The 24,515-nt window shown below is 43.3% G+C and overlaps 1 protein-coding gene across 2 annotated transcripts in view; it reads left to right on the top strand.

Annotated features, from left to right (window-relative positions):
- Positions 1 to 21,459, top strand: part of Morc2 (MORC family CW-type zinc finger 2) — a 42,650-nt gene extending 21,191 nt beyond the window's left edge. Inside the window, exons 6-26 of one of the 2 annotated variants that reach the window (XM_031340431.1) lie at positions 1,842 to 1,950; positions 5,773 to 5,932; positions 6,045 to 6,156; positions 6,610 to 6,735; positions 7,393 to 7,472; positions 8,279 to 8,361; positions 8,591 to 8,676; positions 10,028 to 10,168; positions 10,248 to 10,402; positions 10,556 to 10,684; positions 11,161 to 11,266; positions 12,201 to 12,333; positions 14,147 to 14,218; positions 14,304 to 14,681; positions 15,202 to 15,336; positions 15,420 to 15,474; positions 15,981 to 16,122; positions 16,254 to 16,478; positions 16,572 to 16,665; positions 18,593 to 18,781; positions 19,524 to 21,459. In XM_031340431.1, coding sequence (XP_031196291.1) covers positions 1,842 to 1,950; positions 5,773 to 5,932; positions 6,045 to 6,156; positions 6,610 to 6,735; positions 7,393 to 7,472; positions 8,279 to 8,361; positions 8,591 to 8,676; positions 10,028 to 10,168; positions 10,248 to 10,402; positions 10,556 to 10,684; positions 11,161 to 11,266; positions 12,201 to 12,333; positions 14,147 to 14,218; positions 14,304 to 14,681; positions 15,202 to 15,336; positions 15,420 to 15,474; positions 15,981 to 16,122; positions 16,254 to 16,478; positions 16,572 to 16,665; positions 18,593 to 18,781; positions 19,524 to 19,592 — 2,779 coding nt within the window. In that variant the 3' untranslated portion in view covers positions 19,593 to 21,459. The remainder of the gene's footprint in view (positions 1 to 1,841; positions 1,951 to 5,772; positions 5,933 to 6,044; positions 6,157 to 6,609; positions 6,736 to 7,392; positions 7,473 to 8,278; positions 8,362 to 8,590; positions 8,677 to 10,027; positions 10,169 to 10,247; positions 10,403 to 10,555; positions 10,685 to 11,160; positions 11,267 to 12,200; positions 12,334 to 14,146; positions 14,219 to 14,303; positions 14,682 to 15,201; positions 15,337 to 15,419; positions 15,475 to 15,980; positions 16,123 to 16,253; positions 16,479 to 16,571; positions 16,666 to 18,592; positions 18,782 to 19,523) is intronic. The other variant, XM_031340432.1, reaches the window with a different exon arrangement.
- The last annotated feature ends 3,056 nt before the right edge of the window (positions 21,460 to 24,515 follow it).

Genomic DNA, 24,515 nt, shown 5'->3' with positions numbered 1-24,515 from the left:
GTAGACCAGGCTGGCCTCGAACTCAAAAATCCGCCTGCCTCTGCCTCCCAAGTGCTGGGATTAAAGACGTGTGCCACCACCCGGCAAAGGTTCAAATCTTAATCCAGCCATTTAGCCACTAAAGTTGTGACTTCTTATAAATGATCATATTATCAAATAGTTAAGGATCAAGTGCTGTTACTGCTTTGAGAGTCCCTAGTCTGTGATTACAGTGGGAACTTTCCCCTGAGGATTCTGAAAAGGTAATCTAAGACCTATGAAACTGAGGTCTCGATAGTCTTATCACTTTTGCAGACTCAGCTTTAACTTTCTGATGTGTCCTAACCTGGAAAATGAGGTTCTAACTTCTGATATTCTCCCTCAGGAGCCAGTAAAACATAACTCATAAAGTGCTTAGAAGACTGAAAAGAAACTTAGAATGTAGTTATCAACATGTTTAGGAGGTTTTTGTAAAGGTCTCATTGAATTGGAGCCATTTAGTGTTCAAAGTTCAGAATTTAGATGAGGTGATTTATGGTGAGCATAGGATTGAGCAAGGAAGGTGATGTTTTAGGGTTTCTGCTAATCAGACCTTATAATCAGGATCAGAAACAGAAACAAACAAAAAAAGGTGTGAAGAAAGTTTTGCCAAATTTGAATGAGGGCAATGCTGTCCACAAGCTGTAGGGAAGGAAGGAGTATACTGAGATTTAAGGAAAACCCTGAGGGTATCTGTGCAGTGTCTTGAGAGTTCTCAAGAGTGCTTGGGAAATGGAATGTGACATTTGTTTGTGTGCCTGGCATGCCAGCTGGATTAATATAGAGATTAATGAGGCTCCCTACCATTGTCTTTTCCCAGGGGTGTTGTAAGGACTAATGAGATAATAGCCAAAACTCAGAAGCTGCTCAGAAAAAAATAGCCTCATTGTTGAGTAGATAGCCCTTCTACTGCTGCTTCTTACTAATGCCCTGCCCTGTGCTGCCTGGAAAAGCCTGTCTCTACCTGTTCTGTAGAAGGATTAACATGGCCTAACAGGAAGGAAGACATTGATTCCATTTAGACTTTTGCCAGATGAGTTTTGTTTTCCATTGATTCTGTGGATTGAATCCAGACTCTTGCCCATGCTAGGCAAAGGTTCCACCACTCTGCTCTATTCCAAGCTTCAGACTTCTGCCTTGTTGAAGACAAAACTCAAGGCTGTAGAATAAGCTGAAATAGCAAAGCAGTTTTGAGACACAGAATGGCTAGAGTTACTGGACATGGATGTAGGCCTTGATCTTCAAAGATCAAATTAGCATTTGTATTTGGTAAGTGTTGCAGTCTACTGGTTTTTGAAAGACTTGTGAGACTAGTCTTTTGACACTTCTTGGCAGTGTTGCCATTAGATGAGTGGACAGGAAGGGATTTTGAGTTAGTGAAGGAAGAGCAGGATAGGAAGAGGGTGTGACCACAAAAGATGATGATGCATTCAAAGTGTCAGATGCAGGAGTGAAATTTGATAATGTCGCAGAGGACCCCATGAACCTAGAGCTCAAGTATGTTCATTTGTTGGGGTTGTAGCAGGAAGCTGGGAGGGAAGCTAACCTAGGGCTTGTAGTCTTGGTGAGTATATTCTAGAGGGATTGTGAGTAACCAGAAACCCCTTTATTGAAGGGAATTTTGTTCAAGGAGGTTATGTGTTATAGATTAAGGAATTAGAGACCCTTAAGAAGGTACAGCAAGGAGTGCTGGCTGAGTGGAAGGCAATTAGGTGCTGTTGGAAGTCTTGAGGCGAACTGATCAGCTTCACTTATGCCTGGAAGGTGTGCTCTCTTTTCAGGTGGGCTTTGAGTCTGTAATCTGTTTTCTGTTTCCCTTTCAGGGGCTCAATGAGGATTGGGAAGGATTTTATCCTCTTCACTAAGAAGGAAGATACCATGACCTGCCTCTTCCTATCTCGCACCTTTCATGAGGAAGAAGGCATTGATGAAGTAGGTTTTATCCTTGTAGCCTGAGTTGCTAATTGACATTTACTGGGCTTGTCTGTGGTTCTGGGCTCCATGGAACTGTGGAATTGGAGCAGGTGCCTGCTATTACAGGATGAGATGGGTGGGTGCATTGGTTGGAAGGTGGTAAGACAAATACCTTTATGTGAGAGGAAGTAAAATTTCAATGTACTTGAGACAATGGCTGTTCTTTTTCTGAGAATGAAACTGAAGTGGTAAGAAATAAGAGTTGGATTTGAAGCTTTTCTGCATCTGCGGGGTACTCCGTTTCTATAGAGGGTGTCTCCATGGAGAACTGTTACCAGAGCAGGTATTTTGGGCTTTCCTAACTGACTGGAAATTACAGCTGGTGGTAATAATAGAACATTAGTGTCTTTCCCCTATGATGATTATTTTATGGAGTATGTTGTGAACACATTTTCTTTTTGAGGAAGTGTGTTGATCTAACCTATATCAGAAGCCATGAGTCAGACCCTAACCAGGTGGTGAAGCAGGTAAGTATATGGAAGACATCAGTGTATGATCTTTGTTAATAGCGCTTCCACCTGGGGTTATTAACAGATGCTCCTTGCCCCTGTAATTATTACTGTCCTGGAAGACGGGCTTAGTAATAAATCTTAACTTCTAGAATATATTGGTAATAGGGGCTGGCAAGATGCTTCAGCAGTTAAGAGCACTGACTGCTCTTCCAGAGGACCAGGGTTCAATTCCTAGCACCAATATGGCAGCTTACTACTGTCTGTAACTTCAGTTCTAGAGGATCCAGGCATGCATACGGTGCATAGACACACATGCAAGCAAAAACATCCTTATACATTAAAAAAAAATTTATGTGAGCTAATCAAGAACTTACCTGATTCTCTTTTTGGTCTGGTGGCTCAAACTAAAGAGCAGCTTTTCTCTTTTGAGGCAGGGTTTAACTATGTAGTTCTGGTTGGCTGGAACTTGTTATATATACCAGAATGGCCTTGAACTCAGAGATCCACTTGCCTCTGCCTGCTGAATGTAGCAATTAAAGGCATGTGCCACAGTGTTTGTCAAGAGTGGGAGAAGGGAAAGTCAGTCTAGCGTCTTTTGAGTAATAGAGGCTTGCAAGGGACCTGTGTAGAAAGAAATTCATAACTGTCACTTAAGTAGATGGTCCAGTTGAGAATTTCAGTTTGTTCCTCTCTATTGGTTAGCAGTGATTGAATTTGTACTAGTCCTGTTGAGATCTGAAAATAAATTTGTGGCAAACTAATTGATGTTAAAATAGGAACCTTTTCCTACCATTTTTAGTTATCCAGTCAGTGGATTTTTTTTTCACCTACTAGATGAGGTTTGTCACCTTATTCTTCAGATTTAGAGAGAGATGCAGTGAGGCTGTAAAGGGCAGACCTGTTAGAGAAGATAGATATAGCCTGAAGATAGATAGCCTGGGCTGTGGTACTCAGAAATGTCACCTGGTCAAAGGAGTCTTGGACTGAGTCAGTAAAAACATCCTTAAACCTCTGAAGTTGGTGCTGGGGAGAGAGATATTCTTTGGAGAACATGGCCAGGTTGGGCCAATGCTTGGGGCCTTGTTTGAGTGAATGAGATTTTAATAAAGCAGTTTCTAGTATCAGATTCTCTTTAGAAAGTCCATGTGGTTACTTTGCAGTGATTGGATTAGAAAGATTTGGGGTGGACCAGCCAAGAGGCCCTGTCTATGGTAGCAAGCTGGGAGCTAAGAGAAATGGAAGTTACCTTTTAGAGTGTGAGAGTCTGATACAGTATCTGATGATTAGTAAAGGGGGGAAAGGAAGGGATTAGAGAAGATTGCAGGCTCTGGTGTGGTGGTTGGAGCTAGTGGGCCATCTGGGGCTGGGGAAGAATGGAAGAGGGGGAATATGGGGGAAGGACAATGTTAGTTTGTGACATGCAAAGTGATGAAGTATATGTGGAGTTTGGGGGCAATATTGGCTCTAGGCTCCCTCCTTTCTTCCCTTCCTTCTTTCTTTCCTTCCTTTCCTCCTACATCCCTGGTCCTAGGCTCTGGGATTGTTAGTAGCAGTTAACATCACTTAAAAAAGAAAATGGAAGCTGGGCGGTGGTGGCGCACGCCTTTAATCCCAACACTTGGAAGGCAGAGGCAGGAAGATTTCTGAGTTCCAGGCCAGCCTGGTCTACAGAGTGAGTTCCAGGACAGCCAGGGCTACACAGAGAAACCCGGTCTCAAAAAACCAAAAAAAAAAGAAAGAAAGAAAGAAAAGAAAAGAAAGAAAATGGAGCAAGAAAAGGACTTGAGACCTAAGCAGGCCAACATTAAAAGGTGTGGGGCAGGAGGAAGTCTAGAAAGAAAACTGGGAGATTGAGGACACGAAAGCTGAAGGAGAAGTGCCAAGTGGGAGTGATAGTGAAAGTTAGTCCTTATAGTTCAGAGTGGTGCTGTCCTCACCTGGGAAGGTACAGAGACAAGTTCACAAAATGCAAATGTTACCTGATTCCCTTGGTGGAAAGGCTGGATTGAGATTTTTCCCTTACTTGGTGCTAGAAGGTCACTGTTTTGGATTGTACTCTAGTGCAAACTCTGCCAAGATTTCAAAATAAGCTCATTTTCAGTCTAGGAGGAATGTATCCAAACCAGCCTTGTGGTTGAATGATTTCAGCATGAAGCTTTTCAGAAATTAGCAGTGTTAGAACTCCTAAGGAGTTATCACCCAGGCCTGTGTTAATATACTGAATTTCTCCTTTGTGTTATGTGTGGGGCATTTGGCTTGAGCCCATGAGGTGCTTCATTTGGTTTTCTGCACAGAGAATCCCTTTAGCCAATCCTCTGACTACTACTGGTAAGGGATGAGGACATGATGAAGCCACTAAGGAAGATTTTTGAAGAAAAGGGATTCTTTTCTAATTAGACATAAAATCAGATTCCATATATGTTGAGGAATTGTTACAATAAAGTACACAACCATGTCACCACAATTATAAACCAAAGTTAGAGGTCTTTTATGAACACCTGACAGATGTTATCCTCAGTGTACCTGGTAGCTTTTAGGATGATCACATTCTTTTTGTGGGCTGGTGGCGTTGTCTGTCATTGGTGTTTGTGTATTAGTTTAGTTTAGTACCTGTACACATGGACTGACAATATAGAAATTCACTTGTGGGCTGGAGAGATGGCTCAGCATTTAAGAGCACCTACTGCTCTTCCGAAGGTCATGAGTTCAAATCCCAGTAGCCACATGATGGCTCACAACCATCTGTAATGAGATCTGATGCCCTTCTGGGGTGTGTCCTTACATATGATAAATAAATAAATCTTTTTAAAAAAAGTTACTCCTTAAAAAAAAGAAAGAAAGAAATTCACTTGTATCTCGTTCAGATAATACTGTGTTTGTGAGATCCATTCATATTTGTGGCTGTGCCTTTACTTGATTTTATTACCGTAGACTATTTCAGTTTAGTCACTCTGTAGTGGATATTTAGGTTATCCCTAATAACCCAAATGGACTTACCAAAGATCCTTTGGGTGTATTTACTCAGAAGTAGAATTGCTGAGTTGTAGATTATCATTTGTATCTCTAGATTCACTAGATAACTTTATTTTTCCCTTGTGGTAAAAAGTCGATTTTTTACCAAATTAATGAGATGGCCAAAGACATTCCAGACAGGCACACAGACTGTGGAGGTGCAAACTGGCATAGTGACAGGAGTTTGGGGAAGGACCAGAAGCTACAAATCTGATGCAAGACTATATAACTGAAGGGACAAGAAAGCTGCCTGTTTGGGGGAAGGTGGCTCTGGAGCCCCAATCATAGTGCATATCTGTGCTAACCCTAAACACAGGTGATTGTCCCATTGCCTACCTGGAATGCTCGAACACGGGAACCTATCACAGACAATGTGGAGAAGTTTGCCATTGAGACAGAGCTTGTCTACAAGTATTCTCCCTTCCACACTGAGGAACAAGTGATGAACCAGTTCATGAAGATTCCTGGGAACAGTGGTGAGTAGGCTTTGGCCCAGCAGTCCAGAGAATCTGGGAGCTTTAGAGCCTTTGGTAATGTGGAGGGTAAGCCAGGGTTGGCTGGCAGAGAGAAAGGATTTCTGTTCCCCAGGAACACTGGTGATCATCTTTAATCTCAAGCTCATGGATAACGGAGAGCCGGAACTAGACATAATCTCAAATCCAAAAGATATCCAGATGGCAGAAACCTCCCCAGAGGGCACGTGAGTATGGCTGGGAAGGGTGTCAGGACCTGGAACTGGTCTTTATTTCCTTAGATGATGTCAGGGAAAGATGGAAGAGTCCCTTTCCTGGCTTTCTCTTGGTAGCAGTTATTGATAGAGCTGAAAGTCTGAGATTTTCTGCCTGTTTAATAGCAGGACAGTGATTTCCTGTTCTAACTCTTTCATTGACAGAAGAAACTGAGGCCTAGGTCTAGGGATGGTGAAATTGCACTGGGGTTCCTGTAACAGCCAGGTGAGGTGTCTGGGGCACCTGTGCTAGGGATGTGACAGGGCAGGAGGGAGTACCTGTGATGAGGGACCATTCTGGTCAAAGTGGCATGAGAAGCCAGGATGTGAAATGAAAGGTGAAGAACTGCATAGAGGAAGTCCGTACATAGCTTTGGGCTTACTGTGGTGTGGGCGGCAGGATGTCTCAGTTCCTGCTTTCTCCAGGAAGCCAGAGCGACGCTCCTTCCGAGCCTATGCTGCTGTACTCTATATTGATCCCCGGATGAGGATCTTCATCCATGGACACAAGGTGCAGACCAAGAGACTCTCCTGCTGCCTATATAAGCCCAGGTAAGGGCCTAGCTACCATGATCTGGACTGGGAAATGGTATCTGGCCACATTTCTTTGGGTATTGTTAGGGTGGTACAATATGAAGCCTCTAACACTTCTGACTGTACCTGTTTACTAGGGAGACATTTCTCTGAAAAGGACAGAAGTGACTGACAGGCTATTGGGTTGGTTGACTAGGTCAGTTAAGGGAAATGCCTTCTGAGATGTGGAGAGTCACATAGGGAGCTAGCTGTCTTGCCTCAAGCTCGGGAGTCTATAGACCCTTTACAGGAAAGGCAAAGCCATGGCTTTTTCCTGAGACTTGTTCCTGCTGTGAGTTTAGATGACGATTCCAGGGAACAGTGTTGAGTAGGTTTTGGCCCTGCAGCCCAGAGAATCTGGGAGCTCTAGAGCCTCTGGTAATGTGGAGGGTGAGCCAGGGTTGGCTGGCAGAGAGAAAGGATTTCTGTTCCCAGAAACACTAGTGATCATCTTTAATCTCCTTAACCTCCTGAACACCAGAGACAAATTGAGTAAGGAATTGAGCTTGGATCTGTTATATCACAAGGAGCCAGGGTAACAGCACATGGGAGGAGGCAGGGTGCTTCCTGAGCTGCTCAAGTTGGCTGCCTGCCCAACTGCTGCTTGGCCTTCAGGTTGCTTTTTCCACTCTTCAGGATGTACAAGTATACATCAAGTCGTTTCAAGACTCGGGCAGAACAGGAAGTGAAGAAAGCAGAGCATGTAGCACGGATTGGTAATGCTGCTCCCTGTGTTAGGAGGAGGGGTGGAGTTGGGGGCACTGCTTATGTCTAAAGTCTGGAGACAAGGCTGTTCTCCTAACAAGTAAGCCACTTCCTCTCCAAATCTCCCCATAGCTAACCTTTGCAGTACTTTTCTCCAGACTTGACTCTCTCCTCCCACTATTTCTAGGACTTTATGAAGGGCTGGAGTGGCATTAAACACACCTATATAGTCTTATTTTAACAAACATCAACTCTTTGGCTTGACCAGTTGAAATATCTTATACTTCATACTGCTTGTCCTAAAGCAGAAATTAAAAGGTTTCTCTCCCAGAATAACCATAGTTTTCTTGGCTGTTTGATGAGGGTGATTGTCTAAAGCATTCTTCATGCTGATGGTTGAATTCCCATTGACTCACATAATTCATTGTAAAGCTTGAAAAGCATATCAGAGTATAAATAATGCTTTCCTTGGGGTTAAATTTTTTATTTCAGATAGACTTATTCTCTGTCCCATGTTGGCCTCAAACTAGGTGACCCTCCTGCCTTAGCCTGCCAAATACTGGAATTGTAGGCATGTACCATCTTGACCATGACAGTTTCGAATGTCAGGTTTTGTTGTTATTGTTGCTGATGTTGGCTTTTGGTTTTTTTTTTCTGAAGCAGTTGTTTAGTCCAAGCTCAGAGAATGCTCATGTGGCCATTGCTCCTCTATGTAGCCTTTTCCTTGTTAGTATATACTCCTTGTGCAGCAGGGACTGCTCTGTGGATCAAGGAAGGATGACAGAGCTCTGAACCTTTGATTTCTTTTCTGCCTTAGCTGAAGAGAAGGCCCGGGAGGCAGAGAGCAAAGCTCGGACTTTAGAAGTACGCATGGGTGGAGATCTGACACGGGACTCTAGGGTAAGTCCTTAGACTCAAACTCTCTTTTTTAGCATATGTGCTATTGGGATCCAGTATCCTGAGCTTAGTGTAAGATGAAGTGTCTCCTATAAGGTCACTTTTCTGTAGAAAGAAATAATCTTCAGGTATGTATTAGCATCCAGGTAATTAATATCAGTACAAAAACGTCATATTACTTCATGTAGCAGAGAGCACCTCCTCCATTCACCTGATGGTGGTACATTTGCAGGTGATGTTGCGGCAGGTCCAGAATACAGCTATCACCCTTCGTAGAGAAGCTGATGTCAAGAAAAGGATCAAGGATGCCAAGCAGCGGTAAGTAGTTGGACAGCCTTTTGGTCTTTTAAAATTAGGTAGTGTTTGCATAGACAGGTTGCTATTTGGCACCAAGTTTACTTAGAGAAAGCAATCTCTGCTGTTTTCACAGATGTGATCAAGTGCTTCTACTGACCTGCAGAAGGCAGGCAGATTGACACTTGAAACACTAAACTCAATTCACACTATTGTACTTATTCTTTTCTGTTAAGGTTTTTTTTTTTTTTTATTTTTTTTTTTTATTTTTTTATTTTATGTGTATGAGTACACTGTAACTGTACAGATGGTTGTGAGCCATCATGTGTGTGGCTGCTGTTGGACTCAGGACCTCTGCCGGCCCTGCTCTGGTGTAATTCACTGCAGCTGTCTTCAGACGCACCAGAAGAGGGCGTCCGATCTCAATACGGGTGGTTGTGAGCCACCATGTGGTTGCTGGGATCCGAACTCAGGACCTTTGGAAGAGCAGTCAGTGCTCTTACCAGCTGAGCCATCTCACCAGCCCTCTGTTAAGGTTTTAAAGAATGCCCATTGTATAAAACTTGAAAAATATAAAATACTTAAGTTTAGAAAAAAAAAAAGGTGTAACTCTCTTATTCTTCTGAAAATATCATTTTATTTTTTTTCTATGCTCATAATTCATTCTCCCTACTTATCACAAATGTAGAATGATACTATGGATTAGGTTTTATGCTGTTTTATTTAGAATGTACTGTTTGCTTCTAAATCATCATCTGTGTACCAAGCTTCTTTGGTTCTGGGGCATGACCTACTAGGTAGACTCCAGGTTGTTTCCTCACCACAGACAAATTGCAGCTCACTTCACTCTAACTTGTTCCAAGATTTTCTTGACATATCATGAGCATATTCTGTATTTTTGTTAATTTTTTGCCTTTAAAACTATTATATAAGCCAGGTGCAGTGGTGCATGCCTTTAATCCCAGTGCCTGGGGGGCAGAAACAGGTGGATTTCTGTGTTGGAGGCTATCCTAGGCTACACAGTGAGTTCTAGGACTCTATTTTGAAAAACAAGCCAGACTGAACTATTATGGTTATATAATTGTAATTTTGAGGAATGTAAGACTATAATGTTTACCATGTAACTCTCTCTGCAAAAGTTTGCAGCAGTTTCACAGTAACTCATTCATTAAAATCCACCTGTTTTGCTACATTAAATCCTGTGTATACACAGAGGATCATGGAACCATGCAGATCCTTATCAAGTCCAACATCACATATTGAATAGAGATTTAAAACTTTAACGTCTCAAACTAAACTTAACATACCATTATCACCATGATGCTTTTCTGCTAATGTGTTGATATGCTTGATTTTTTTTTCTCTCCTTTATTAGAGCTCTCAAAGAACCCAAGGAACTTAATTTTGTTTTTGGGGTCAATATTGAACACCGGGACTTAGATGGCATGTTTATCTACAACTGTAGCCGCCTGATCAAGATGTATGAGAAAGTGGGCCCACAGCTGGAAGGGGGCATGTGAGTGCTTCAGGAGAGTTTTCCAGCCCTGGTGAAGAAGAGTTTTGGCGACAGAGCTGTGACCTCTTTGTTTTTGCAGGGCGTGCGGTGGGGTTGTTGGGGTTGTTGATGTGCCCTATTTGGTTCTGGAGCCTACGCATAACAAGCAGGACTTTGCTGATGCTAAGGAGTACCGGCATCTGCTTCGAGCAATGGGGGAGCACTTGGCACAGTACTGGAAGGACATCGCCATTGGTAATGTGACTAGGCCACTAGGCCTCAGCATCTCTCTTATGAGCCTTAAGGTGCTTATGTGACTGGAGAGGGTGAATTTACTTAGGAAGAGGATTCTACATGGTTATATACTACAGTTGCTTCCATCATAACATGCAGGCATTTGTCTTCTAGCCCAGCGTGGGATCATCAAGTTTTGGGATGAGTTTGGCTACCTTTCTGCCAACTGGAACCAACCCCCATCCAGTGAGCTGCGTTTCAAACGTCGGAGGGCTATGGAAATTCCAACCACTATCCAGTGTGGTGAGTTTTGTGGCAGGAGTCTCTCCAGACTCCTGTCATGCTATTCTTGTCTTTAGTCTCAAGCTGGCCTTCTGACTTGACTAACGTTCATGAACTTGGGTTCCATGAGGAAGAGGATCTGTTTGGCAGTGGCTGTGTCTTGAACAGTCTTGAGGACCGATAGTGCCTCCTGTTTCTCTTAGTGAGAAGACAGTCGCCATACTTTGGAGATACTTCATATCACAGCTGGTCCAGGCTCAGTAGGTTTGCTACCATGTAGGTTTTAGAATGGATAACTGACTGAGCCCAGAGGAAGGAAGGACTGGTAGCATCAGGATCCTTGCTGCAATCACTGTCCATAAGGTTTTGTAATAATAGATAAAGAGATTGAAGGTCAAGGACATCTTTGCCAGTGAGCCTAGCTGTGAGGAGCCAGGATTCCAGTAATTGTTGACAGTATGGCTGACCTGTTGAGAGGGGTATTTTCTTTCTTGCAGATTTGTGTCTGAAATGGAGGACTCTTCCCTTCCAGCTGAGTTCAGTAGAAAAAGATTACCCTGATACTTGGGTTTGCTCCATGAACCCTGATCCTGAGCAGGACCGGTGAGCCTTTCTTTAGTAAGGATTATGGGTACTCTTCCCTCCCTGTGGTAGTTTTCTTTCTCTTGCTGTGATAGATATAAGGAACAAAAGCAATTTAGCTACACTTTCCAAGCATAGTCCATCATTTAGAGAAATCAGGCAGGAGTTCAAGCAGGACCTTGAAGTAGAACCATGAATAAACACTATGTACTAGGCCAGTAACTAAGGCTCATGCTTAGCCAGCTTTCTTATACATCCTGACCACCTGTCTAGGGATATTTCTATCTATCCATAGTGGACTGGACCCTCCTACATTAATTTAACAAGGCAATTCCCCCCACAGGCCAATCTGATCTAGGCAATTCGTCAGTCCAGACTTTTGTCAGGTCTATAATTAAAGCTAACTCGGACATTCACCATGCCTGTCACTGTTCCCTCCACTCTTGGGGTATTCCCTGAGGTCATTGTTTCCATAGCCTCACATCTCTGGCTGCTGCACATGGTGTATTTCCAAGAAGGAAGAATAAACGTATCCTGTAACACATACCATTTTTTTTAAAAGATTTATTTTATTTATTTTATGTGTATGAGTACACTGTAGCTGTACAGATGGCCGTGAGCCATCATGTGTGTGACTGCTGGGAATTGAACTCAGGACCTCTGTCAGCTCCGCTCGCTCTGGCCCCGCTCGCTCCAGTGTAATTCACTGTAGCTGTCTTCAGTCGCACCAGAAGAGGGTGTCAGATCTCATTATGGGTGGTTGTGAGCCACCATGTGGTTGCTGGGATCCGAACTCAGGACCTTCAAAAGAGCAGTCAGTGCTTTTACCCACTGAGCCATCTCACCAGCCCAACACATACCATTTTTATACATTGAAAGCTCTGTGGTAGTTTCAGGACAGCAAGTCTCTGCCCTGTTGGAGCCTTGTTTTGCTAACCAGTCTCTCTTTTCACAGCTGTGAAGCTTCTGAACAGAAGCAAAAGGTTCCCTTGGGAACACTAAAAAAGGACCCAAAGACACAGGAAGAAAAGCAGAAGCAGCTGACAGAGAAAATTCGCCAGCAGCAGGAAAAGCTAGAAGCTCTTCAGGTATGTGGTCACGGGCAAGTGAGCACAGCCAGCCTGTGTCAGCAGTCTGTCCAGGACAGAACCTTTGATGGCTTTCCTGTCCCTTTCATTCCCCATGTGTTCCTACCAAGGTTTTTCAACCCTGAATTCTGAGTCCAAACACTTCAGTACACCTTGTTAATTATTTAGATAACAAACCATTTTGTTTAGATATTCAAGGTTTATATATTCAGTGTATTTAGAATGTATAAGCATTCCAGAAAATAAATATCCTGTCATAAAAGAAATCAGTATTGACTCAATAGTTTTATAACTTTTCCTCTCTCCTCTTCTCCTTACCTTCCATCTCCACCCCCACCCCCAAGAACAGGAATTAACCTAGAGCTTTGTGTGCATTAGGCAGGCACTACCACTGCGTTATAGCCCTAGCACTTTTGCTTTTTATTGTATTTTTTTCTTGGTACAGTGTCTCACTGAGCTCAACTTAAGTCCCACAGAGAACTTAAGTTTCTCTGGAGTAGCTAGGATCACCAGAAGTAGTTCTTTCCAATTTTGCATAAATATCTAAATATAAAAATTTCTGTAATTTTTAGTAGTCATAGGGAAGCATTTGTATTTAATATATGCATATGCCATTTTTTGTACATAATGATTTCTTGATAATTTGTAAAATTAGAAAAGAATTTGCAAAATAATAAGGCTTTTTAAACAATCTTTCTCAAGCCGGGTATGGTAGTACACTCATTTAATCCCAGTACTTGGGAGACAGGCAGATCTTTGAGTTTGAGCTACACAGAAAAACCCTGTCTTGAGAAAACAAAACAAACAAAAAAACCCAACCAAACAAGAAAAATCTTCTTAAACTGCCTTGCAGAAAATGTACTATTTTGTATTATTTTTCACTTTTTACCAGGGTTTAGAAAAGTAAGCAAAAATTAATTTTAATATTTATTTGTGCCAGGCGGTGGTGGCGCACACCTTTAATCCCAGCACTTGGGAGGCAGAGGCAGGCGGATTTCTGAGTTCGAGGCCAGCTTGGTCTACAGAGTGAGTTCCAGGATAGCCAAGGTGACACAGAGCAACTCTAGGACCTTTGTAGACTAGGCTGGCCTTTAATTCACAGAGATCCACCTGTCTGCCTCCTAAATGCTGGGATTAAAGGCATGTACCACCATCTGGCTAATTTTTATTTTTAAGGTTGATCAAATTTTCACGTGTACTTAATGTTTCCAGTGTTTCATGATTTCATGTTTTTTTTTTTATTTTTTTAAAATCATATGTGTGTGTACATATGTTTGTGCTCGTGTGTACATACATGAGGAATTTGAATGCAGGTGCTTGTGTATTCCAGAAGAGGGCATCAGATCCTTTTTGCAAGTGATGGAACCTGAACTCTGGTGCCCTACAAGACTAATCTACACTCTTAACCAATGAGCCATCGCTACAGCTCCCTATTTCATATTTGTTACAAAAGCATTTTTTTCTTCTCTGTTTGTACAGTGCACTATACTTACAAACTGGAAATGTCTTAAGCTTGTTGATTCCATCCAGTTTTCTGGCCTCATGATAACTTTTCTTTACCAGTCCTTTCCCACCTTTTTGGTTTCTTTTTTAATTTTTTTAAATTTTAAAGACTTTCCCCAATCTCTCAGTTAATGAATCAATCATATATGTATCTTTTTTTGTGTGTCTGTGTATTGCCTTTCTAGTGATAATAAAAAACTTTCAGAAATAGAACAACTGATCACTGTCCCAGACACATAGTGAGGATCCAAAAAGATACTATTTCATTATACCAAGATATAAAATTTCATTGCCGTATTTGTTTGTGCAGAAAACCACACCCATCCGCTCACAAGCTGACCTGAAGAAGTTGCCCTTAGAAGTGACTACAAGACCTACTGAAGTAAGCAAGCCCAGGGACATAAGGGAGGCAGGGCTCTTCTGGTGTCTACTCTCGGGTCAGTGTTCTCACTGTGGGCTTTTTTTAGGAACCTGTACGGAGACCTCAGCGTCCTCGATCACCTCCTTTACCTGCAGTGATCAAGAATGCTCCTAGCAGACCCCCTCCTATTCAAACTCCCAGACCAACTACCCAGCTCCGAAAGATGTCTGTTATCAGCCCTCCAAAACCACCCACTACAGCAGCCCGAGGAGAAACTAGTACTTCCAGGCTACTCCAGCCAGCTGAGGCACCTCGAAAGCCTGTAAACCCTCCCATCAAGACTGTACCCCGACCCATCCCTCCTGTGCAGACTCCCTCACCACCTTTAATCCCCAATTCCAAGAACCTTCGGGAGGTCCCTGCTCAAAAAGCCATCAAAACTCCAGTGGTCAAGAAGCCCGAGCTACCTGTTAAACAGACCGTGGTGAGATGCTTTCCTCCTCCATGTTCCAGCTCATTTAGCAGTGCTGTAGGAAAAAAAGGTTATACTGTGGGAATCCAGGATCACTGAATCTTAAAACTTTTCTGATGCCTCTGAAGAAAAGGAGTCTACAGAGCTTAAGAACTAAACATAGCAAGTTTTTTACCCAGGGAGCTTTTCATTTTTACTCAGCACACCCAACCTTGGTCTGCTACAAACTTGAGTTGTGGGCATAGTTTGTTAACTTGATGACATATGACTTTGATAGGTTATGGTAGTAGTCATTGTGTGTCAAGGAGGTCTTGGCTGGCTGGCAAGCAGGCCAAGCAGGTTAATAAGCAGGTTAAACTGAGAGGCTTCTCCTGAGCCAGTTGTGGTCAGACATGTTGTGTATGTATGTACTGAGTAATTCCAAGCGAGGATTGACATAGCTCCTCTGAAGAGTTCCATTAAGCTACATAAAATCTTCCTGTATCTTGGGAAGTGAACACGGTCAGTTCATGCTTCTACTCTTGTGCTCTAGGCAACCTCAGGGCGGAAGCGGAGTCTTGCAGTCTCAGATGAGGAAGAGGCTGAAGAAGAAGCTGAGAAGAGGAAAGAGAGATGCAAGCGGGGCAAACTTGCTGTGAAGGAGGAAAAGAAGGAAGCAAATGAGGTGGTTAGTCACATGAAGTTCACAGGGATTGCCTCCCTGGGGCCTGTGTTGTTGAAGAAGCTTCTAATAGACTGTTCTCCTTGTAGCTCTCAGACAGTGCTGAGGAAGATGACCCAGCTGAACTCAAGAAGGCTCAGAAAGGCAAGTTTGGGGAGATCCCTGTCATGCTATGGTGGAGATGGGAATAGAACCTTCACTGTCAGCAGCTTCCTCCTGAAAGTTAGCAGCTTCCTGGGCTTGGGCTCTATCCCATAGTTGGTCCAGCTGTCCCTTCATGGTTTTTTTTTGTTTCATCTGTGGTCCTAGAGATTCTTGAGCAGATATTTACTATATTGTCCAGTTTGGCCTTGAACTTATAGTCCTCTGGATCAATGTCCAAATACTGGGATTAAAGTCATGTGTCACCATGCCTGCCTTATTTTTTTGTTTTATGTTTTTGCTCTTTTTAATACTAATTCTTTGGTGTTTGCCCTTGGCAAGTCACTCATCCTATGCCTTGGCTCCATGACAGATGGAAGACTCGGCATTGCTAACCCTTGGTGTATACCTAGGGATCTACCTGTGGACTACTTTTTACAAAGACAGCCCTGGCTGAGGTGGGAGCACTGATACAGTTCTCTGATTCTCACTTGTCTCTGAATTCCCAGATAAAGGACTCCATGTAGAGGTCCGTGTGAACCGGGAGTGGTACACAGGCCGCGTCACGGCTGTGGAGATGGGCAAGAATGTGGTTCGATGGAAAGTGAAGTTTGACTATGTGCCCACAGACACAACACCAAGAGACCGCTGGTAATGCTCTCTTCTGGGAGATCAGAATAGCACAAGTCAGCTAGGGCAAAGAGAGGAGGTACCCCTGTGTTCCCTCTTAGCAACCTTTTAGGAGCCTAGGACAGACACGATAAGCTCTGTGTCCCCTGTAGGGTGGAGAAAGGCAGTGAAGATGTACGACTGATGAAGCCACCTTCCCCAGAGCATCCGAGCCCTGACACACAGCAAGAAGGTGGGGAGGAGGAGGAGGCTATAGTGGCCCAGCAGACTGTGGCCTTGCCTGAGCCTTCCACCTCTGACGGCCTTCCCATTGAGCCTGACACCACTGCCACCAGCACCAGCCATGAGACTATTGATCTCCTGGTCCAGATTCTTCGGTTTGTGTTTCTTTATCCTTTTCCTTAGGGCTCACAATATTCCTTTATTCTTTCCATGCTATTCTGAGTTCCAATCCCTCTTTTCCCACTTAGGAATTGCTTGCGGTATTTCTTGCCTCCAAGTTTCCCCATCTCCAAAAAGGAGCTGAGTGTTATGAATTCAGAAGAACTAATATCTTTTCCTCTGGTGAGTCTGGCCTAACTTTTGCTTTTTACACCTAGGTGCTTGTACATACTCAATTATCACTGTCTCATCAGCTTTCCTTCTCACTGAGAGAAGATCTGAATTGGTTGAACTGATGTGCAGAGAAGAAAGACAGCTTCACCCCTTGAGATTCCTTTACAGATTTAGGACAAGTGCACCCTTCTACCAACCCTTCTTACTCAGACCTGTCCTAGGTAACGTTGATGAGATTAGACTCACTATACCTAAAATGTGAGACTTGGAGAGAGGTAAAGAGAGACTAGTGGCAAGTAGAAATGAGCATGAGAGCCCAGGTAGCTCAGTGGACTTTGTGCTTCCATCATCTTAAAGACTTGCTAGAGGTGGAGTTGCTGCTTGTAGGTAGCTGGCCATGAGGCTGAGAGACAGTGCCCAGAGAGTCTTGGCAGCTTGAGTAGAGAAGGAAAACTCTTATCTAAAAACCTAACCAAGCAATCAAACAAAACTCAACTAGGGTTTCAAGTGCAGGGGATTCTGAAATGAGGCAGGAGGCTTTTGTGAGCACAATAGGCTGAAAGGGTTGGAGAAAATGGTAAATCTTCAGCATCAGTCTTAGCCTCATTTTTATGTAGGAAATGGAGCTGAAGGAATTGTTGATCTGAACTATGCTGAGGCCCAGATAGCAAATAATGGGTTTGTAGGCAGTCTAATGTCTGATAGCTATGCACCTCTGTAATTATAGCATGAAAGTAGCCAGAGGCAGTCCATCAAGGAATAGCTTTATTTACAGAAAGATGCAGTAAGCTGATTTTGTCTACTGGCCTTGCCGCTATGGGGGCATAGGATCCACCATATTCTTGTTACACAGTCAGCCTAGCCCAGGCTCTGGCTTTATCCTTGTTTAGACCAGGCTCTCCAGAGTCTCTAGAAGAACAGACATCTTCTTGCAGTTTGATTTGTTACTTTTGGCATCAAATCGTGAAATTCAAAGCAACTGCCAGGGCATAGCAGAACCTCAGCAGTAGGTGCTGTCACTCAGCCCAAAACAGTCTGTTTTGTGACTGTCCAAGTCTAAAAATAATATCTAGTTTGTTTTTGCAATAGTGCTTAGCAATACTAGGGCACAACTTTATCTTTAGTTGCGATTGCTAAAACCAATTTTCAATTACGTTAATTTTTGTCCTTATTGGTATGTAAATGGTGTTCACTAGTATTTTCACAATTAAAAGTTTAATATAATTGCCTTCAAGATATTCTTTTGAATTTGACTTAAAGTTTATTTTGTGCAACCAAGGTATTTTTTATATAGAATGAAGTTTCTCTTGCTATCATGGTGTGAGATGGTAGTCTAGACACAAACACAGCAGTTGGAAGAAGCCCCTCAATGCAGCAATTTATATAAACTTTATAGAATCAGATGGGTACTGGAGTTTAGATTTCTGTGGGCAGGAGGGCCTGTGGTCCATGAAGATGATTGCTCTTATCAGTGGGTGTTTCTGAGCAGACCATACAGGGATATACTGTGCAAAGTGTTTTAACTACTTCATAGGAAAAGGCTCTGCTGCTGTTCAACAATTTATTATACAAATCTGGGGATATTTGCTGTTGTTAGGTGTTTGATAGCTCTTTGGTCCTAACCCTGTTAAGATATGGCAGTCTTATTTTGGGGTTAGAAAGGTGTGCTTGAACTGCAAGAATGATCCCACAGTCCCTCCGCCTCCCCCTCCTTTTTTTTTTTGCCATGTGTAAAGGTAAGACTCCATCCACTTCAGTAAGCACTTGGCTGAGTGCATATGTCTTCATCCTCATGGTATCCCCAAAGGAGCGCCACTAAAGTCTCTTTACCCTGGTTCTAGAAGGCTGCTTTCCCCTTGTAGTAAAATAAAGCCAAGTGTCCTGTGAACTCATTGCTCTCTTCCCCTCGTATCCCATATTATGTTTCCTTTCACAGAAAGAATACTTCAAGCAGTATGAGGTGGGGCTCCAGAATCTGTGCCATTCCTACCAAAGTCGTGCTGATTCACGGGCAAAAGCCTCAGAGGAGAGCTTACGCACATCTGAGAAAAAGCTTCGTGAGACCGAGGAGAAGTTACAGAAGTTGAGGACCAACATTGTAGCGCTCCTGCAAAAAGTGCAGGAGGTGAGTGAGCCCAGAGCCCTCTCAGGAGCTAGACCAACTCTTCTCAGGGAGAGGACTGGACTACTCACAGGAATCTTTATTTCCAGCCCTGGTTGCTCAGAGTCCTGACCAGAGGGCTTGAAAAGATAGAGGTGCCTGGACCTTGTCCCAACCAGACCCCCGGGCAGTATAGTTTGTTTGAGAACCCTTTAAGCCATAAGCAAAATTCTCATCTGAATGATATCCCAGATGTGCTTGAGTAGAAGTGGGACATTGCCCCTTAGGGATGTGGTATATATTTTTGCTGCACAGTAGACACTGAGAACCTGATTGATCTCTGGAGACAGGCTGGTGAAGGAGCTGGAACTATTAATGGGGTAGTACTGTGAAATAAATAATGAGAGATGGAATCCTCGGGGGGTAGAGATATTTGCACTGAGACTGGGAGCGCACTAATCTGTAGTGGGAAGTCGTGAACAGTAGGAGAGGTTGGAGACCTCTAGGTATGTGGTTTGAATGTGGCATAGTCCAATTTTTAATATGAGATACTAATTAGTTTGAAGATGTGAAGGTTAGAACCAGGAAACCTGATAAGAAAGCTCCCATACTTTTTTGGGTATGCAGATTTAATTGAGATCTGGAAGTCGGGCAGGAGCAAGAAACAGAAGCTGATAGAAGGGGAGAAGATAACAGGTTGCTGGCTCAGCCCTATTCTCCAACCTATTTTCCTGCCCCATCTGACTCCCACCCCACTCTGTTCTAGGACATAGACATCAACACAGATGATGAGCTGGATGCTTACATTGAAGACCTCATCACCAAAGGGGACTGAAGAGCTAGGAGTAAGGTCAACTCCTTCGCACACCTGCCCCTCAACACAGCAGCTTCTGGGGAGGGGAATTTCATTTGTGAGTTGGTGGACTTAATCTTGGTTTGAGTCATGTGAGACATTTGTGCTTTGGTAAGGAGATTCTTTGAATCTTCTTCCCTAAGTTTACATAAATATTTATTTTTTAAAAGAGAAGATGTTAATGCCTGCTGTGAGACCGTACTTTTTTTGTGTGACTCTTGAAAGGGCACAGAGTCTGAGCCATTCAGCTCCTGGCACCTCAAGATAGGATGAAGCAAGCACCATCTTGAAGTTGGAGAGGCCACAAGGGCGTCAGCAATGGGATACGAAAGATACATGGCTTCAGGGCTCAGTTCTGCAGACCCGCAAGGGGTGACCAAAACACGCCCTGTATCACAAAGACTCTCCCTGTAACAGACCTCCTGGTGTCCAGTCAGGGATGGGAAGGTCTATAGGCTACCTAAGTAGCTGTCAGTCATCCTGGATGTGGTAGTATCCAGACAGCTTGGAGATGTTTCTTAATGCTCAAATTTCCCAATACACCACCTACTTTGTTACTGGAGGAGCCATTTCCTGAGTCAACCACACTATCCAAGCTCAAGCATAAGACAGCTCTGAATCGTCAGATCCTTGAACTGGATAGCACTCTGAATGTTGAACTCCAAAGATTCTCAGGGTGTGCAGGTGTGAAAGAGCTCTCTGGAGGAGAAGGCTTCCTCAGTGGTGCTAGTTCCTGGAGAGCCTTTGCTGCTGCTTTTCTACTATGTACTCTCTGGGCTCCAGAGAGCCCTGCACCTCCCATGCTCTGGAAGTAAGGAGAAGGGACCATGTGCTTCAGACAACTACTCAGAGCCAGAAAGGCAAGAGCTTCATCTGATGGCTGTTGGAAGAATTCTGGTTCCAGTCCCAACACTTCACACTCCTGTTCAAGACTGATTTTGTACTCTTGATCCAAACCACTTTGGGATTTGTATCCATCAAGGCAAGGCTGCCACCTTGTGTCCCGTGATCTCTGCAGAAGATGGGCAAGTGGTGGTGAGGGAACTGTGCACATACGGGCGGAAGTGCCTGCTTTTCTGTCATCAGGTTGTTCAGGGGGAATAGCATTCAGAAATTCTTCTCTGGAACATTTTCCAGTAGATGGGTTTTGAGTTGGTGCACTTACCCCCACGGCTGACCCCCATTCCAACTTTCTATTGACCCTATCCAGGCAGGGTGTGGTCCATTTTTGTCTGTAAACCCACTGTTTAAAAGGAAATTGGCCCTGCATTTTTATTGGCAGGTAATACTCATTTTGATTTTTTTTTTTTTACTTACACATGTAATCAAAATGTGTTACTATAAATTTCTACTGGTGAGATTCCTGCGTTCAGTACATTCTTATGTGAAACACAAGACCTTTCTCTTCATTCTGTTACATCTCCACTGTTTGTTTTAGCTTTCACTTTTCCAGATGTGCTAAATCCAGCCTCAACTTTTCTGAGTGTTGGGTCTTTCCTGGGAACATCATGGAATAGCTGACCTGGAACTTCTTGATGATAAGACATCACTGTTTCTAAGGGAGAAGGGTGGGGTTTAAGATGCTAAGTAACAGTGGGCGTGGTAAAAATTCAAATACTACAAAAGGCTGAACATGAAAAATAAGGCTCTCTTCTACCTGATTCCTAAGTTTTTCTGGAGATCAGAGAATTCATCTTGGGCACCCAGCTACAAATCTGCCCTCTTGAGTTTCCTTACATTATTTGCCAAGAGCATCATATTGTTTCAGAATGGCCAGTATGGGTCTACTTTGTTCTGAACCATCACAGGGGATTTCATTATCTTGGCTGTGTTGTCATGAAACAATATACTTAACAATTCCAACATCTTGCAAAGAAAGCTGTGGTATGTGTGTGCCTTTATCCATTACATTTGTATAAAGGGTAAGTTCCAGAAAGGACTATCATTCTGCTCCCAGTAACTTCCAGTTTCACCTCATTAACTGTAGGTATCTCCAATCGTAACTTTTCACTATTAGTAAAAGGGATTTAGTTTCCATGTAACTGAGCATTTTCATTGGCTTGCCTAGGTTTATGGTTTTGATGGTAGAGTAGTATATACAGTTCTGAATCTAGAACTAGGGATCTTTCTGTAGATCATGAGTTTTTGCAAAATCCTCAGGAAAATAAGTAGGATTTCTAACTCCATTAAGGAGTAAAGTGCTGTCTACCACCAGATAAAGATAAGAATTAGTGCAGGCTGAAGAAACTTCTTTCTTCTTTTCATCTATCTGAGAGACACTGCTTTTTATCTTACAGGCTCTTGTTTCCCAAGTCTGCATGATGTTCAGATATAGTAGCTGCCTGATAATTTGCACCTTTAGGGATCAGTAGTATGTTGAGCCTGATAAAATTCCAAAGTTGCTGTTTACACAGAACTCAGGTTTTGTGCCTGCACTGGCTACTTGATCCCTATTGGGAAGATTATCCAATAGGGTAGGGTGAGCCTAAAACATCCTAAGAACTTTAGCAAGGTTCTGGACTGGAGATAAAACCACAGGGGTTCCATGTTCAGCAGCTACATGACACTTCTTTCTCAGAGCAGCTGCAGAGCCAGCTTGGCCCAGGAGACAAGGCTGCAAAGGTTCCACCTTCAGACTGCCAGTTCCCCTCCATGGTGAACAGGGATGGTAAGGCAAGGGGTTACCATGCCTACACTTCAGTCTTGTCATTTTCAGTAATCTGCCCGGTGCCAGGCCCACCCAGGGCCACTGCTGGGCTCAGCAGAAACATGCTTCTTGCTTAGAAGGCCTCTTGCTCCTCTCTAAAGGGCTTACTTACATGGCAGATCTTCCAGTTTAGTAAGCCACAAGGGCAGGTTCCCACATGAAATTTAGACCGTTGCTTCTAAAAAGCCAGTAGCTGGAGATGTGTATTTACTGAGTGGGCCATAGCGAACCGTGCTTTTCCCAGGACTGCCATTGTGGCTATCTATTTAGCCAGCTTCATCAGTGTCCCAAAGGTAGAGCTGGGCTTCCATTCAGCTTTTGCTAAACTTTTGTGATTGCAGTTGCCAGCTAATACCTGGAAGGGGGGGGGGGAGGAGGATCTGCCCTTGAGGGCAAGAACACTACAAACTCAGGTCTTTTGGACCTTCCTGGAATGCTACTAGGATTCTCAGAGTCCCTTGCAGCCCCCATTTCTTTTAAAGCCATGGCCAGCTCTACTCGGCTACTGTGACTTGCCCTGGCTGTCCTGGAACTCACTCTGTAGACCAGGCTGGCCTCGAACTCAGAAATCCACCTGCCTCTGCCTCCCAAGTGCTGGGATTAAAGGTGTGCGCCACCACCGCCCGGCTTCTTCCTACCCTTCTTCAGCTCTTGGTTAAGAGCAGTTCTTTTCCAGAGCTGAGTTCCCAGCACTCAAGTCAGGTGGCTGATGCCCATTTCTGGACTCTAGACCATGCACATAAACTTTTTAAAATCTGGTAAAAAGATGTTTAGATTATCCAGTAGGGTTTTATAATTTCCTTGCAAGGGATCTATAACTTTCTGACTAAATAAGCCTTTATAATTTCTTTAGACAGCTTTAATAGGTTTCTGACTAAAGTTATTTCCTATTTATTGCTTTTGTCACTATTCCAATGAGATGCCTTTCTCTATATCTTGTACTTACTGGCTATTAATATGAAGAAAAGCCAGTAATACGCGAGTATATGTAATTTATTTTATTTTATGAACTGATAGTTGTGAAAGCTTGTTTTTAAGGTCCTTGCTCAAGCACTCTATCCCCAGTCATCAGCTCCCCTGTTTTTAAACCCTTTTTGTTTGGAAACAGTCTTGTTTCCAAGCTGTCCTTTCATTCATTAGTCCAAAGCAGGCCTTGAATCTGAGATCCTCTGCCGTATCTAGGATTACAGGCTTGGGCAGAAAGTAGAAGTAGACCTACTTCTACTTTCGTGTGCGTGCGTGTGTGTGTTTCATTAGGGTTGTTTACAGATTATGGGCACCTTACCAGTGGTTTATAATACTGAAGAAAATCTCTCTCCCCACCAGCCATTAATTTCCTATAAATCTTTAGAGAGCAGTAGACCCCAATAATCTATCCTTCCGTTTCCAGGAGAGGGTATTGATAGCCCCAATCTTGTGGAGATTGTGTGCTGGTCATTACAGCGATTGCAACAGCCATGTAATGTCCTCTCATGCATGCCTCCTTCCTGGCTCTAAAATTCTGTCAGATGTCCCATTTATGTCTTGGTGTTCAGAAGTCATTTATTCTCAATACTTTGATTAGTTAAAAGTCTCTGCTTCAGGGACCAATTATTGGTGATCACTACAAAAAGAATATTCTCTGGTCATAGCTGATTAATTTAAAGGCAACTAGATAGTCATATCATGTCACTTAGCAAAACAGCAGCAATTGCTTCCCCACTAGAGCCTATGACTTGTAGGACTAGAGGCTTTTGACTGCATTACAGTACCAGATACAAATTCTCTTCTGTGGAGTGAGCCTCAGATCTGATCAGAGAGCAGTTGGAATCCCCATAACAGACCTGCCACTATTGCACCTGTGGGCACATCTTGCCCAGCTGGTCAGTGGTGTTGAAAACAGGGTCCACAGCTGAATAAGACTGTTGATGGAAATTCTCCAGCAGCCTGTGCAGAGGCTAGAAAGGTCTTTTGGGGTATTAAAAACTTTTGGTTAGGCTCCCTGGCCCAGTAACATGTCTGTGAACATATTCCTTATATCCGGCTTAGTGGCTAAGAGCATGGTTGCTCTCTCAGAAGACCTGTGTTTTAGTCCCAGCATCCACATGGAGCTTACCATTTGTCAGAAACTCTAGTTCCAGCGGATCTGATGCTCTCTCTGACTTCTGTGGGCATCAGGCATATATGTGGTGCACATACATACACATTCAAGCAAGCAT

The sequence above is a fragment of the Mastomys coucha genome, unplaced genomic scaffold (genome assembly GCF_008632895.1).
Source record: "Mastomys coucha isolate ucsf_1 unplaced genomic scaffold, UCSF_Mcou_1 pScaffold22, whole genome shotgun sequence".
Lineage (NCBI taxonomy): Eukaryota > Metazoa > Chordata > Mammalia > Rodentia > Muridae > Mastomys > Mastomys coucha.
Note: the sequence above shows the minus strand (reverse complement) of the source record. Positions and strands in the feature narration are given on the sequence as shown.